At 43.6% G+C, this 13,530-nt stretch overlaps 1 protein-coding gene across 2 annotated transcripts in view; it reads right to left on the reverse strand.

Annotated features, from left to right (window-relative positions):
• The window catches only part of NPR1 (natriuretic peptide receptor 1), a 336,428-nt gene that overhangs the window by 40,382 nt on the left and 282,516 nt on the right, over window positions 1–13,530 (reverse strand). For both annotated transcript variants that reach the window (XM_053704226.1, XM_053704235.1), the window contains exon 16: window positions 8,366–8,534. In XM_053704226.1, coding sequence (XP_053560201.1) covers window positions 8,366–8,534 — 169 coding nt within the window. The remainder of the gene's footprint in view (window positions 1–8,365; window positions 8,535–13,530) is intronic.

Genomic DNA, 13,530 nt, shown 5'->3' on the forward strand with positions numbered 1-13,530 from the left:
AGTGTGTAGGAATTGTTTGAGATTTCCACAATCTAGGTATTAGTCTTTTAGCACTAGCTAACATTATCTGGAGTAATTTTGTGCGGTAGATACAGTGGAGTGGTGGGAGGAGATTAAGGAGGATGAGTTTAGGGCAAAAGGATATGCTCGAACCTAGTATCTTATTGATACTATTTTCTATGCCCCTCCAAAAATCGGACATAAGTGGGCATTCCCACCATATATGTATCATGTTGCCCGTTCCCCCACAGCGTCTCCAGCAAGCAGAAGAGGCTGTTGGGAAAATATATCGGAGTCTCTGTGGTGTCAGGTACCAGCGGGATATTATTTTGTAACTCGATTCTGCTATAAGTAATGAGGTGGATGCCGAATGAGTGGCCCTAAAGCAGGACCTCCACTCCTCGTCCACAATATCTCCTGGTATTTCTGTGTTCCATTTCTTGAGATAGGAAGGCCTTTGTATGGGAAAGGATCCTCTGAGCAGCTTGTAAATTATTGAGAGGAATGCTTTCTGGATGTCAGGATTTGTACATAATTTCTCAAATATTGTTAGTGGTCTAAGGATACTTAATTTATGTGTGCTATTATAAAGTGCGTGTCGAATCTGGAAATATGAGTACCAGTTATGGAAAGGTGGTCCTATCTCAGCAATTAGTTCTGCTCTGTCCTTGAGTGCTCCTGATTCTAATAGGGTGTAGATGGGTAGGTTCTGCAAATGTGTAGTAGTATTCGGCTGAGCAAAGGTCAGTGGCGGAAAAAATATTTGAGTACCTAATAATGGTGTAAGAGGAGAAATTGGGGTAGAGATCTCTTTATTGTATTTGAGTAATTGATCCCAGACATCTAGGGTGGTCTTAACGTAATAGTTCTTGAGTGCCTGTGGTGGTCTATGGGGCCTAGGGAGCCATGCAATATCTCTCATGGTGTTAATCTGCAATAGGGCGCACTCAGTCCGGACCCATAAAGACTGAGGATCAGAGCGAGTCCAGGAAAGCACTCTAGATAAATGGGCAGCTTTGTAGTAATTCAGGAGGTGTGGGGCATTAAGCCCGCCATCTTCTTTACTTAGATGTAACGTGTTCTGGGGAACCCTGGGTTTTTTATATGACCAAATGAAAGAGTTAAGCATTTTCTGCTGAGTTTTGAAATATGAGGTGGAAAGTGTCATTGGCAAAGTCTGGAAAAGGTAGAGGTACTTAGGGACGATCATCATCTTGATAGCATTAACCCTCCCCATCCAGGACAGATGGCCTTGTTTATGCCAGCTCTCGAGAAGAGCTTGTACTGATCGTTGAAGGCTGATGTAATTATATTGCAAAAGATCTTGGTGAGTACTAGGGAGCAAGAGGCCTAAGTATTTAAGCTTGTCAGACAGTCGAAATTTTGTGTGGGTTTTTATAAAGTCTATGTCCTGAACGGGTGTATTCAATGTCATGATTCCCGACTTCCCCATGTTGATGGAGAAGTCAGATACTCGACCATAAGTATCTAGAGTACGGATCAAGGCAGGAAGAGTCGTAGATGGGGATTGAAGCGTGAAAATCACGTCGTCTGCGAACAGCAGGCATTTTTGGTTAATATCTCTATATTGTATTCCAATTATCTCAGGGTTTTCCCTTATCTTTATAGCCAGAATCTCAATTGTAATAGCGAACAACAATGGAGACAGCGGACAACCCTGTCGGGTTCCGTTCGTTATGGAGAAGGATTGTGAGGCTGTGCCGTTGATCCGAACCCTTGCTTGAGGTTTCGAGTATAAGGCCTGAATCCGGGATGTAAAAGTCGGGGAGAAACCAAACTTCGACAGGGTTCGCCACATAAAGTGCCAATTGACCCTGTCGAAGGCCTTCTCAGCATCCGTTGATAAAAGGGTAAGGGGGGTCTTATCTTCATATGAGGATTGTAGTGCATGTAGTACTCTGATCGTATTATCTTTGGCTTCCCTCCCCCTGACAAATCCTACCTGGTCCGGATGAATTAATTTTGGTAGGATGGCATTCATGCGATTAGCTAGTATTTTTGCGTAAATCTTTATATCAGTATTTAAAAGAGAGATGGGACGATAATTACTTGCTTGATCGGGTGGTTTGTCAGCTTTCGGTATAACCGTTATAAGGGCCTCTAGTAGGGATTGAGAGAAGGTTTCTCCTTTATCTATTGAGGTAAACAATGTATGTAATGGTGGGCCTAGTTGGGTTTGAAGTAGCTGAAAGAATTTGGTTGTTAGACCGTCCGGACCAGGGGATCTGCCACTAGGGAGGGCCTTGATGGTGAGTGCAATTTCCTGGTGTGTGATGGGTGAATCAAGTAATTGTTTATCTTCTTCTGTAAGCTGTGGGGTTTTCAGTGTGTCTAGATAGTTGTCTATGTCAGCAAGTTTTTCTTGGGATATGTGGGGATCGAGATTGTAAAGTCTAGAGTAGTAAGAAACAAAAGTGTTGGCTATGTCTTCGTTTTTGCTCACTAAGTTCCCTGAGGGGTGTGTGATGGATCTTATAAAGGAGTTGAATCTTTGCTTTTTGAGCGATCTAGCTAGAAGTCGCCCTGCTTTGTTACTTTCCGAGAAAAATTTGGCTTTAGAAGTGAGCGCCCTCAAATGTGCATTTAAAGTCAGATATTTGTTGAGGTTATCTCTCGCTAGGGAAAGATCTAGGAGTTTTTGAGCAGAGGACGGGTCAGCTTTGTGGGCAGCATCAGTTTGGTATAGGGTACTTGTCAGGAGGGAAAATTGAGCAGAATTTAGTTTTCGTATTTTGGCAGCATGTTTGATTAAATACCCCCTAATGTAACATTTGTATGCCTCCCAATTATTCACAGTGGACGTGTCGTCTGGTTTATTTATTGAGAAATATTCGTCGGTCGCCTTAGTCAGGTCTTCTAGTGTTTCTGGGTACGTTAAAATAGCGTCGTTGAGTCTCCAACTAAAAGACTTCCTAGGCCTAGCAGACCAGTGGAAAGCGGACAGGACCATGCTATGATCCGACCAAGGTGTGTGCAGAATGTTAGATTGGGTCAGGTCAGTGAGAAGCGACTGGTCACACATTAGGTAATCTAAGCGTGAGTATGTATGTTTAGGGTGTGAGAAAAAAGTGAAGTCCTTCTGCGTAGGGTGAGCTATCCTCCAAGTGTCGAATAAGGAGATTGAGTGCAGTGTGGCGCAATTAGTTTTCCGCATCTTATTGCTAAGATATGATGTGCCCTGTGAGTTATCAAGAACAGGGGTCATCGTAAAGTTAAAGTCACCACCCAACACAATAGGGCCTTTGGCGATGTCGAGTATTCTATTAGTCACAGGTTTAAAGAAGGAAGGTGTAGGTCTATTTGGTGCGTATATGTTAGCCACAGTGATCGGGCGACCATAACATAACCCAATCAGGATCAGAATCCTACCCTCTAAATCAGAGTATTTCTGCAAAAGTTCAAAAGGAACATTTCTCCTGATGGAGATGCAGACACCGTTTTTCCTGTCGGGACCAGAGCTAAAAAAGTGTTTGTCATAGTATCGTGTAGCTAATTTCGGTTCATTACGTTTTTTAAAATGGGTCTCTTGAATCATAATAAAATCTATGTTCCTTTTATGGAAGTCATGAAATGCTATGGAACGCTTTTCTGCAGAAAGGAACCCCTTCACATTTTGGGTAGCTATTGTTAACGCGCTCATCACTAAGTGTAGGGAGTTCAGAAAAAGTAAACGGCAAGGTATTGTTCTCTATGTAAGAGATGTGTGGGCAGGGATATTCAGTTCAGGTCCCAGAGGGGGACCAATTGATACTGGTGGAGGGAAAGGCTAGGGAGGGGTAGGGCAGAGAAAGAGGAAAAGAAAAAGAAAAGGTAGAAATGCACAGAGAATATATGTCAGTTCCTAATGAACTGGGACCGAAAAATATTAAGAGGGAAGTAGTATTAGGTTGAGAAAACGTACGAGAGAAAAAGGAATTCAACAAAAGATAACAACAAGTATAAGAGCAGTTGGGGCAAATTAACAAGCCGGGTGTTCACACAAGTTCAAGTTTTGTTATACAACCTTAAATTTTAGGAACTATGTAATAAGCATTGCAAGGGTCTCCAGATGATCTTCATTATAGTTTGCTGAAAACTTTCGGACATTCAACATATCAGAGGTAGTGACAAACAATACGTGGGGTTTAACAGACAATAGAGGCAAAGAAAAATAATAATAAATAAATACATTCTTAGGTTGATTCCTATGAGTCCGGTCCGCTCCGTCCAGAGCCCGGAGAAAAAGGACAGGGCCGATGTTAAAGAGAAAAAATCTCAAAACATCTTGATTGGACGGCTCGGATCAGAGATCCACTACTCTGCACCCAAGACATGTCTAAACAGTTTCAGAGTTCTACACATAGCGGGCTAGACTAATTATATAGAAAGAACAAGCAGTAGAGGTTAGTCCCATAATGGGAGCTATGGGTGCTGCGGTACATCTATATTATATCAAACTAGTTACAGCTATAGGTTATGTATGTGAACATATTACCTCAATATTTTGTGTTTGGTACAAACAAAGAAAACACAGTGACATCAACTTGATAACAAGAATATTCTCAATAAACAATAGTTATGAACACTGGACTGCAATCGTTTAGTAAGTGCTATAGGGAAACTAGCATCGCATTCTGGTAGTTAAACTGATCTCAACCTAAACTTGTATCAGGGAACGAGTCATCTCAAAGTCATTGGCTAACATAATTAGCGAGTATGTTCATAACATTTCTACAACAGTAACTATTATACTTGCCGCGTTCCTTTGCATCTTCGTAAGAACTTTGTAGTTCGGCAGAGAGTACACAGAGTGAGGCAAGTCAATGTATTCAGAATAAATTCGACAAACAATTGTCGCAGGTAAAGAGAGGGCTAAAAATAAAAGGGGAAAATTCACCAAATTCACCCAGGTTGTTGTAGATCTCCATCCGCTGAAGTTAGCTGTCTCCGCTTGGATTGGCTGGCTAAGTTGTCTGGTAGGGGTCTTCTCTGTGGTTTCGGGGATAGCTGGTCCGGGGGAGATTTGCGTGGTTGCTGTCTGGTTTCTATGGTAGGAGCTGGGATGCCTAAAGCTAAGCAGAACCCTTCTATGTCAGACAGTGATCTGCAATCAAATCGGCTTCCATTTTTAGTGGCGATGACTGAGGTGGGGAATCCCCATCTATAGGGGATTTTCAGTTGTCTCAGGTGCAAGGTCAAGGACGAGAAATCTCTTCTTTTTTGCAAAGTCCTTGCAGACAAATCCTGAAATATCTGTATATGAACATTTTGAAAGACCACAGCCTGCTGGTTGCGAGCTAAGTTGTAGATCTCCTCACGTTGTTGATAGTTTTGGAAGCGGGCAATAATATCTCTTGGTGGTGCGTCAGTGGCTGGTTTTGGGCGAAGTGCCCTATGTGCCCTGTCTAAAATGATATTTGATTGATCACCATCAGCAGATCCAGTCATCTCAGCGAAAAGGCCCCGTAAGAAGTCTTGAATATCATTGCTTTGTATAGACTCTGGGATTCCCCTAAACCGTAAGTTGTTACGTCTGGTGCGGTTTTCCAGGTCATCTAACTTGTCTTCCAAGTCTATGGAATGCTGTTGTTGTTGTTTCACTTTAGATGACAGGTCCGCCAATTTTTGAGAAAGGACATACTCATGTTCTTCCAGGGAGTCCACTCTTCGGCCCAGATCACCAATCTCTTTTTTGAGATCTGCACATTCGGTTTTTATACACGATTTGACTTGGTCGATCAGATTCTCCATAGCTTTAAAGGTGATAGGAGGTTCATCTCTAACAGCAGGAATATTAGGAGATGGGCTTCTTGAGGCATCAGAATCACCCTCCGTTTCATCTGTGTTGTTGGGTGGTGTAAGGGAGGGCCCCAATTTTTGTTTAGTTTTGTCCGCTTGTCTGAAAAAGGCGCTCATCCCTTCTTGGGATTTCTGAGATGTCTTGTGTTGCTTGTCAGTCTTTGCTCCTTTCCTTTGTGACATTTTAGCAGGGCAACGGTAGGTTAAGCAGGGTGATGGGAATCAGTATCCTTAGGAGTTGTATATATATTATGGATGGGTTATGATGAGTTTTTGCCCCACTCTCCAGGGAAAGTACCCTCACAGGGCGATGCCGGAAAAGGGGAAGAGGATATGACCCGCTGTTACGTCAGACAGCGGGAAATGGGAGGAAGAGTGGGGTATTATGGATATGTCCCAGGGGCTAGTGAATGGTTCTCAGAGTCACCGAATAAAAACAGTAGGTGTTTTGCTACTCTATAAGGTGCTTCAAAAACGCTGTCCAGAGAGGGGTAGCAACATATAATGCTAGGCAGAGGGAGGAGAAAGTGCAAAAGAAAATCACCCCCAGAATGAGATCACTTAAGGCAGTGAGGAAACGTTACAGTACAGTGTCCCCAGTTACTGGTATAGAGTCTCTAGATCAATAGAGTGGGATGGTTGCCAATGCTGCAAATGTTAAATTTTAGTTTAGTAGTGGTCCGTACACCTATTCCAGATCTTGTGGCTGCAGGTAAAATCAATCAATACCCACTGGTTTTGTAGTTGCTAAGGTGCGTAGTCACTTCACCTATCTGTTTACTAAAAGCTGTAAATAGTAATGGGCTTCATGCACAGATGACTCCAGGCAGCGTGGGTATTAATTTGTGAGCACCGGAGCGGAGCCCCGACCCTCCGGTGCTTGTGTTAACTGTCAGTTTGGTTTTAGCAGCTGTTTGTGCCTTAGAGAGGTGCTTGTCAGGAGCGCTTATGTGAGGTGTTATACACACCGGAGCGGGTCCCCGGCCCTCCGGTGTATGATAATGAAAGGGATCGGGTGCAGCAGAGTGGTAGTGTGTTATTTGCTTACCCGCTGTGGGAGTAAGTTGTTTATAGAGGCAGTCTTTTCCGATGTGAACAGGCTTTAGTTGATGGCACTGCAGGAGCCGTTCGGTTTGATGCTGCGTCACACCTCACAGTGCTCCAACCTCACACTGTTTACTACCTCGTCTCCCAGCTGGGCGAGTAACTGTCAGACTGGAGAAAGGGAGTTTTGTGTTCCTCATACGTTTAAGTACATGGCTGTGTAGTCGACAGTAGTAGAAGGGTTGTATAGTGAGAGAAATTTGTTCTTAACACCCAGCTTGTGTCAAGAGCCTTAGTGGAATGCGGCCATCTTAGTCGGCCGTTCGCTCCGCCCCTAATATAAGCGTTTTTATCACAGTCAAAGCACAGTCTCACAGGTCTGCTGTGAGTGATTACCTCCCTCAAAACTAGTTTTGAAGACCCATGAGCTCTGTGGAGACGTCCTGGATCATGCAGGGAGAAAAAGGCAGACTGTGACTGAATTTCTGATGCGTAGTAAAAGCGCCAAAATAGGCCCCTCCCACTCACAATACAACAGTGAGGGAAGCTCAGTAAACTGTTTTAATTTAAAACAAACGACAGCCATGTGGAAAATAATGCCCAAAACAATTTTTCACCAAGTACCTCAGATAATTAAACGATTTAACATGCCAGCAAACGTTTAAAATCTAATTTATGAAATGTCATTAAAAGCCTGCTGCTAGTCGTTCACACTGCAAGTTAGGCTAAAAGTTATATGCATATAGTATTTTCCCAGTGAAGTGCCATTCCCCAGAAATACTTAAGTGTAAACATACATACATATCAGCCTGATACCAGTTGCTACTACTGCATTTAAGGCTGTACTTACATTATATCGGTATTAGCAGTATTTTCTCAGTCAATTCCATTCCTTAGAAAATAATATACTGCAACATACCTCTTTGCAGGTGAACCTGCCCGCTGTCCCCTGATCTGAAGTTACCTTACTCCTCAGAATGGCCGAGAACAGCAAATGGATCTTAGTTACGTCCGCTAAGATCATACAAGAAAAACTCAGGTAGATTCTTCTTCAAATTCTGCCTGAGAAGAAAAACAACACACTCCGGTGCCATTTTAAAATAACAAACTTTTGATTGAAGATATAAAAACTAAGTTTAATCACCACAGTCCTCTCACACATCCTATCTATTAGTTGGGTGCAAGAGAATGACTGGGTGTGACGTAGAGGGGAGGAGCTATATAGCAGCTCTGCTTGGGTGATCCTCTTGCACTTCCTGTTGGGGAGGAGTTAATATCCCATAAGTAATGGATGACCCGTGGACTGACTACACTTAACAGGAGAAAGAGTGTACTAGAGTAAAAAAGAGACTAGGGTACTGGTCACTGTAAGTTAGCATGTACACTAGCCTGCCTTGTCATCATCATAAGGACAAGTGCTAAGGTGTGTTATGGTAAGTGTAATCAGAAGGGAAATAGAAACTATCATTGGAAAATGGGAAGGCTAAGGTTACTGTGTATAACACTATTTTCAAATCCTCACCTGTTGAATTTGCGTAGCAGCACTTTTATTTGGTTGAAGTCTGGCCTCTCCAGTGGGTCTTCACTCCAGCATTTTTGCATTAGCTGCCCTACCTCCTGGATGTGACAGTACAAGTTGGTGGAAGGTCTAAAACTTGGCTTCTCATGGCTTTTGACCCGTTCAATTATTTCTAGGAAGAATCATAGAAAGGGAATTGAGAGATAGAGTGAAAGAGAGAGAGGGTATGAAAAAAAATGACAATAGAGTTGAGAGATTTGATAGAAAATATATGAAAGAAAAAGAAATAAAGGAAGATAAACTAATAGAGTGCTATTTAATAAACAAAAAGTTAGAAAATGCAGGAAATTACCAAAGAAAAAATATATATGAGAGAAAAAGTATAAAGGGACAGCTAGGAGATCACTAATGGAGTTGAGACACCATAGAGATTGAGAATAAAGAGGTTAGACAGAAGACCAAGGGAGATACCGGGGGTCTTCGGAGAATGAAATGGGAGAGCTGTATGAAGTGAATAAAGAAGGGACTAGAAATCGATCTATGCAACACCAAGAAATAGTGATGAGAGAAAAATAGGAGAGAGACTAGAAATCAACAAATAGGGGAAAGTGGGGAGAACAGTAAACCAAGAAATTGTAATGGGAGAAAAAAAGGAGAGAGACATGGGGGCATATTTATCACGTGCGAGTGGACATGATTCTGGTTAACTGCTGGTGCAATGCCACCCTCTGCAGATTCGTGGGGGTGTCAATCAACCTGATCGTATTGGATCAGGTTGATTTCTGTCCGCCGCCTCAGAGCAGGCAGACAAGTTATGGACCAGCAAGGGGCATCAAGCTTCATACGGAGCATGATAAATCAACAAATAGGGAGAGAAGTGGGAACAGTACATGAGTTAGTGATAGGAAACAGAGAGAAGATAAGAGAACTAGAATTCAACAAAAAGGGAGAGAAGTGGGAACAGTACATAAGTTAGTGATGGGAAACAGAGAGAAGTTGAGAGAACTAAAAATCAACAAATAGGGAGAAGGGGGAACAGTACATGAGTTAGTGATAGGAAAGAGAAAGAAGATGAGAAAACTAGTAATCAACAAAAAGGGGGAGACAGTGATGGGAGACAGAGAGAAGGAGAGAGAGAGAAGGAGAGAGAGAGAGAGCAGAAATTGAAGGGGGCAGAGAAGGGTCAAAGTTGATTTATGAGATAATAAAATAAGAATAAATAGAAAAAAATGAATGTAAAAGCATGAATATAAATGAACACAAGTTAAATAGCACAGTGAATATTGCAATTTTATCTGTAGTTGCTGCCTTCAAACAGAGATTATTTTTATCTGTTCTAGGTGCTTCCATGTTAACTATGCACTCCCCAGCTCTGCACTCCAAGAGGCCGATTTATGAAATTGCGAGTGGACATGATACCATGTAGAGTATCATGTCCGCCGCACATTGATAAATGCCAACAGCATACGCTGTCAGCATTTATCATTGCACAAGCAGTTCTTGTGAACTGCTTGTGCCATTCGGCCCCCCTGCTGGTTCGTGGCCAATTGGCCGGTAGCAGGGGGTGTCAATCAGTCCGATCGTATAGGATCGGGCGGATTGATCTCCGCAGCCTCAGAGCAGGCGGACAATTTATGGAGCAGCGGTCTTTAGACTGCTGCTTCATAACTGCTGTTTCCGGAGAGCCTGAAGGCTCGCACAGAACCTGGGGCATCAAGCTCCATTCAGAGCATAATAATTCGGCCCCCAGCAATCATTATTACTTTCTATCACCTAGATTATGAGTTTTGCGTTCGTGTTTTAACACTGAAATACTGAACCTGGCCACAAGGAGGAAGCAAAGACACCACAGCCAAAGGCTTAAATACCTCCCCCACTTCCTCATAACCCCAGTCATTCTGCCGAGGGAACAAAGAACAGTAGGAGAAATATCAGGGTAAAAAGGTGCCAGAAGAAAAAAATTCAAATTTAGAGCCGCCCATCGGAGAACACGGGCAGGACCTGCGGACTCTTCCCATATAGATGGAAATGAAATTATCAGGTAAGCATAATTTATGTTTTCCATCTTAATATGGGAAGAGTCCACAGCTGCATTCCTTACTTGTGGGAAACATATACCCAAGCTCTAGAGTACACGGAATGCTAACAGGAGGGAAAAAAAAGAAGCAGACCCTAATCTGAGGGCACCACAGCCTGCAAAACCTTTCTCCCGAAGGCTGCTTCAGCAAAAGCAAAAACATCAAACTTGTAAAAATTTTGGAAAAATGTATGAAAGGAGAACCAGATAGCCGCCTTACAAATCTGATCCATTGAGGCCTCATTTTTGAAGGCCCAAGAGCAAACTACTGCTCTCGGGGAGGCTTATGTCCTGCCGTTTCTATGCTAAACGGATGACACTCCTCAGACAAAAAAATAAGGAAGTCGAAAAGGCCCTCTGACCCCTATGCTTCCAGGAAAAGTGAACTAACAGAGAAAGAGGTTTGTCTAAAATCCTTCGTGGCGTGAAGATAGAAATTTCAAGGCACAAACGAAGCTCTGCAAACCTCTTGTGCAGTAACACAGACATGGCCGAAAACTGTCTCATCAGGAGACTCAGCAGAAAAGCCCTTCTCCAGTTCATACTGGAGAACAGAATAAATAGGTCATCCACACCTTATGATAGATGCGACGAGCAACCAGCTTTCAAGCTTCAATGAGAGTAAAAATAACTCTCAGAAAACCCTTTCTTGGCTAGGACTAAGCGTTCAATCTCCACACAGTCAGCCTCAGAGAATCTAGACATTGATTAACAAAGAGACCTTGGTCAGCAGATCTCTACGGCAAGGTAACTTCCACGGAGGTGATGATGACATCCCCACTAAATCTGTGAACCATATCCATCGCGGCCAAGACGGAGCGGTCAGTATCACTAACGCCTGCTTGACTCGAGCCACCACACTAGGAAATAATAGTAACGGTGGGAAAGGATAAATCAGATTGAACCTCCAAGGCCCCGCTAATGCATCTGTTAGCTCTGCCTGAGGATCCCTGTACCTCAACCCCTACAGGGGGTCTCCCCTAAACCAGAATTTGAGATACTTCCCTCAACATTAGGGAACTTCTCGTCTTGATTGGATCTGATTGGATCTGATTAACTGGGACGAACCCAGCAGAATCCAGGCCTTCAGAGCATTGTATATTGCCAGAAGATCCAAAATGAGATCAGGAGGGAGCTTTACCTCCTGAGACCAGAGGCCCTGTGCCTTCCTGGCACCCCAAACAGCTCCCAATCCTGACAGACTCGCAACCATAGTCACAATCACCCAGGATGGACAGACGTCCCTCAGGACAAGTGATCTGGACAAAACCACAAATAGAGCGATTCTCCCGATTGGTTGTCCAGAGAAATCTGTTGAGACAGATCCGAATGATCGAAGTTTCACTAGTTCAGCATGCACAGTTGCAGCAGTCTGAGGTGAAACCTGGCAAAGGAAATGATGTCCAAGCTGGACACCATGAGACCAATTACCTCCATACACCGAGCCACAGATGGCCTTAAGGAGATCTGGAGGGCAAGACATGGTGAAGCTAGCTTGCAATATCTCTGGTCTGTTAGAAATATTCTCATGTCTATGGAGACTAATATAGTACCCGAGATTCTACCCTGGTACTTGATACAGGAGAACTTTCTCTAGCTTATCTGTCATCCATGGGACCGAAGAAGACAGAGGAGATATTCTAAATGGTCCACTCTTCAAAAAATTTCTTAAGCTAGACCAAACGGAAGGGCAATAAACTGGAAGTGCTGGTCCAGGAATGCAAACCTTAGTAACTGGAAGTGGTCCTTGAGGATTGGTATGTGAAGGGAGCATCCTTCAGATCTATCGTGGTCATGAACTACCCCTCTCAAATGAGGGGAACAGTGGACCTTATTGTCTCCATCTTAAACGAGGGGACATTTAAAAACCTGCTTAAGCACTTTAGGTCCAGAATCGGACAGAAAGTTCCCTCGTTCTTAGGGACCACGAAAGGTTTAAATAGTATCCCAACCCTCTCATTGCGATAGGCACCGGGACAATAACTCCTAGAGGACAGATCCCGTACACACCCCAAAAAGGCTTCCCTCCTTTCTGGTCAGGAAGACAGGAGGAATCTGCCCTTGGGTGGCTGAGACTTAAACCTATCTTGTAACCCTGAGCTATGACCTCCAGGACCCATGGATCCTGCACGTCCCTGAACCAAGCGACTGAAAAGAGTGACATACTGCCCCCCTACACAATCCAGAAGAGGACCGGGGACCACCCATTCATGGCGACGTCGACTCAGCGGGCTTCTTGCTCTGCTTGGATTTATTCCAGGACTGAGCCAGCTTCCAAGGGCTCTTGGTTTGCTCTGGCTTAGCGGAGGACTGCTGACATGGGCTATCAGAACGAAAAGAATGAAAATCATCCCTTAGATTAGTTCATATACTCTTGCGGTAGGAGGGCACCCTTGCCCCCTGAGACCGTGGAGATAATTGAGTCCAGGCCTGGACCAGACAAAATCATTCCCTTAAAGGGAGGAAAAAAGTCTAGACTTAGAAGTTATATTTCAAGCGAATAAACTGCCTAATAGCAGCACAGATAAAAGAATTAACAACCCTCAAGGCCGTAAAGCTTTTCTGAGTAACATCGAGGGGACCCTCCACCCCGATCAATCCTATAAGGAGTCACGTCTGAAGGTAGTTTCTCCGTAACCGCGGCAACAACCGCCGCCGGTTTAAACAAATATCCCGTATGTTGAAACATCCTTCTTAAGAGAGTTTGCATCTTTTATCCATGGGCTTTTCAAACTAAGAACTATCCTCAAGCGGGATAGTAGTACGTTTAGCAAGGGTGAAGATAACGCCATCCCATTTAGGGACACAACTCCATTGAGAGTCCAGGACTGGGGACAATTTGTTAAAGGGAGATGAGGGGGAAAGGAATCCAATCCTGTCCCATTCATTCATAATAATGTTCGCCATCTAAAAGGAGCAGGGAAGGATAAGGTACCACCCTGTCCTCAAACTCTATCCAATTTAAAAATGAAAGGTTCATCAGGCATTTTGGCCTCTGGGACCTCTGAATTCACCAAAAACTTCCTTTAGAAGAAAGCGCAAATTCCTAAACTAAAGTCTGGGTACTCCGCAGCCGGAGGTTTAGAGGCAG

Source organism: Bombina bombina, chromosome 1, assembly GCF_027579735.1.
Source record: "Bombina bombina isolate aBomBom1 chromosome 1, aBomBom1.pri, whole genome shotgun sequence".
Taxonomy (NCBI): Eukaryota; Metazoa; Chordata; class Amphibia; order Anura; family Bombinatoridae; genus Bombina; species Bombina bombina.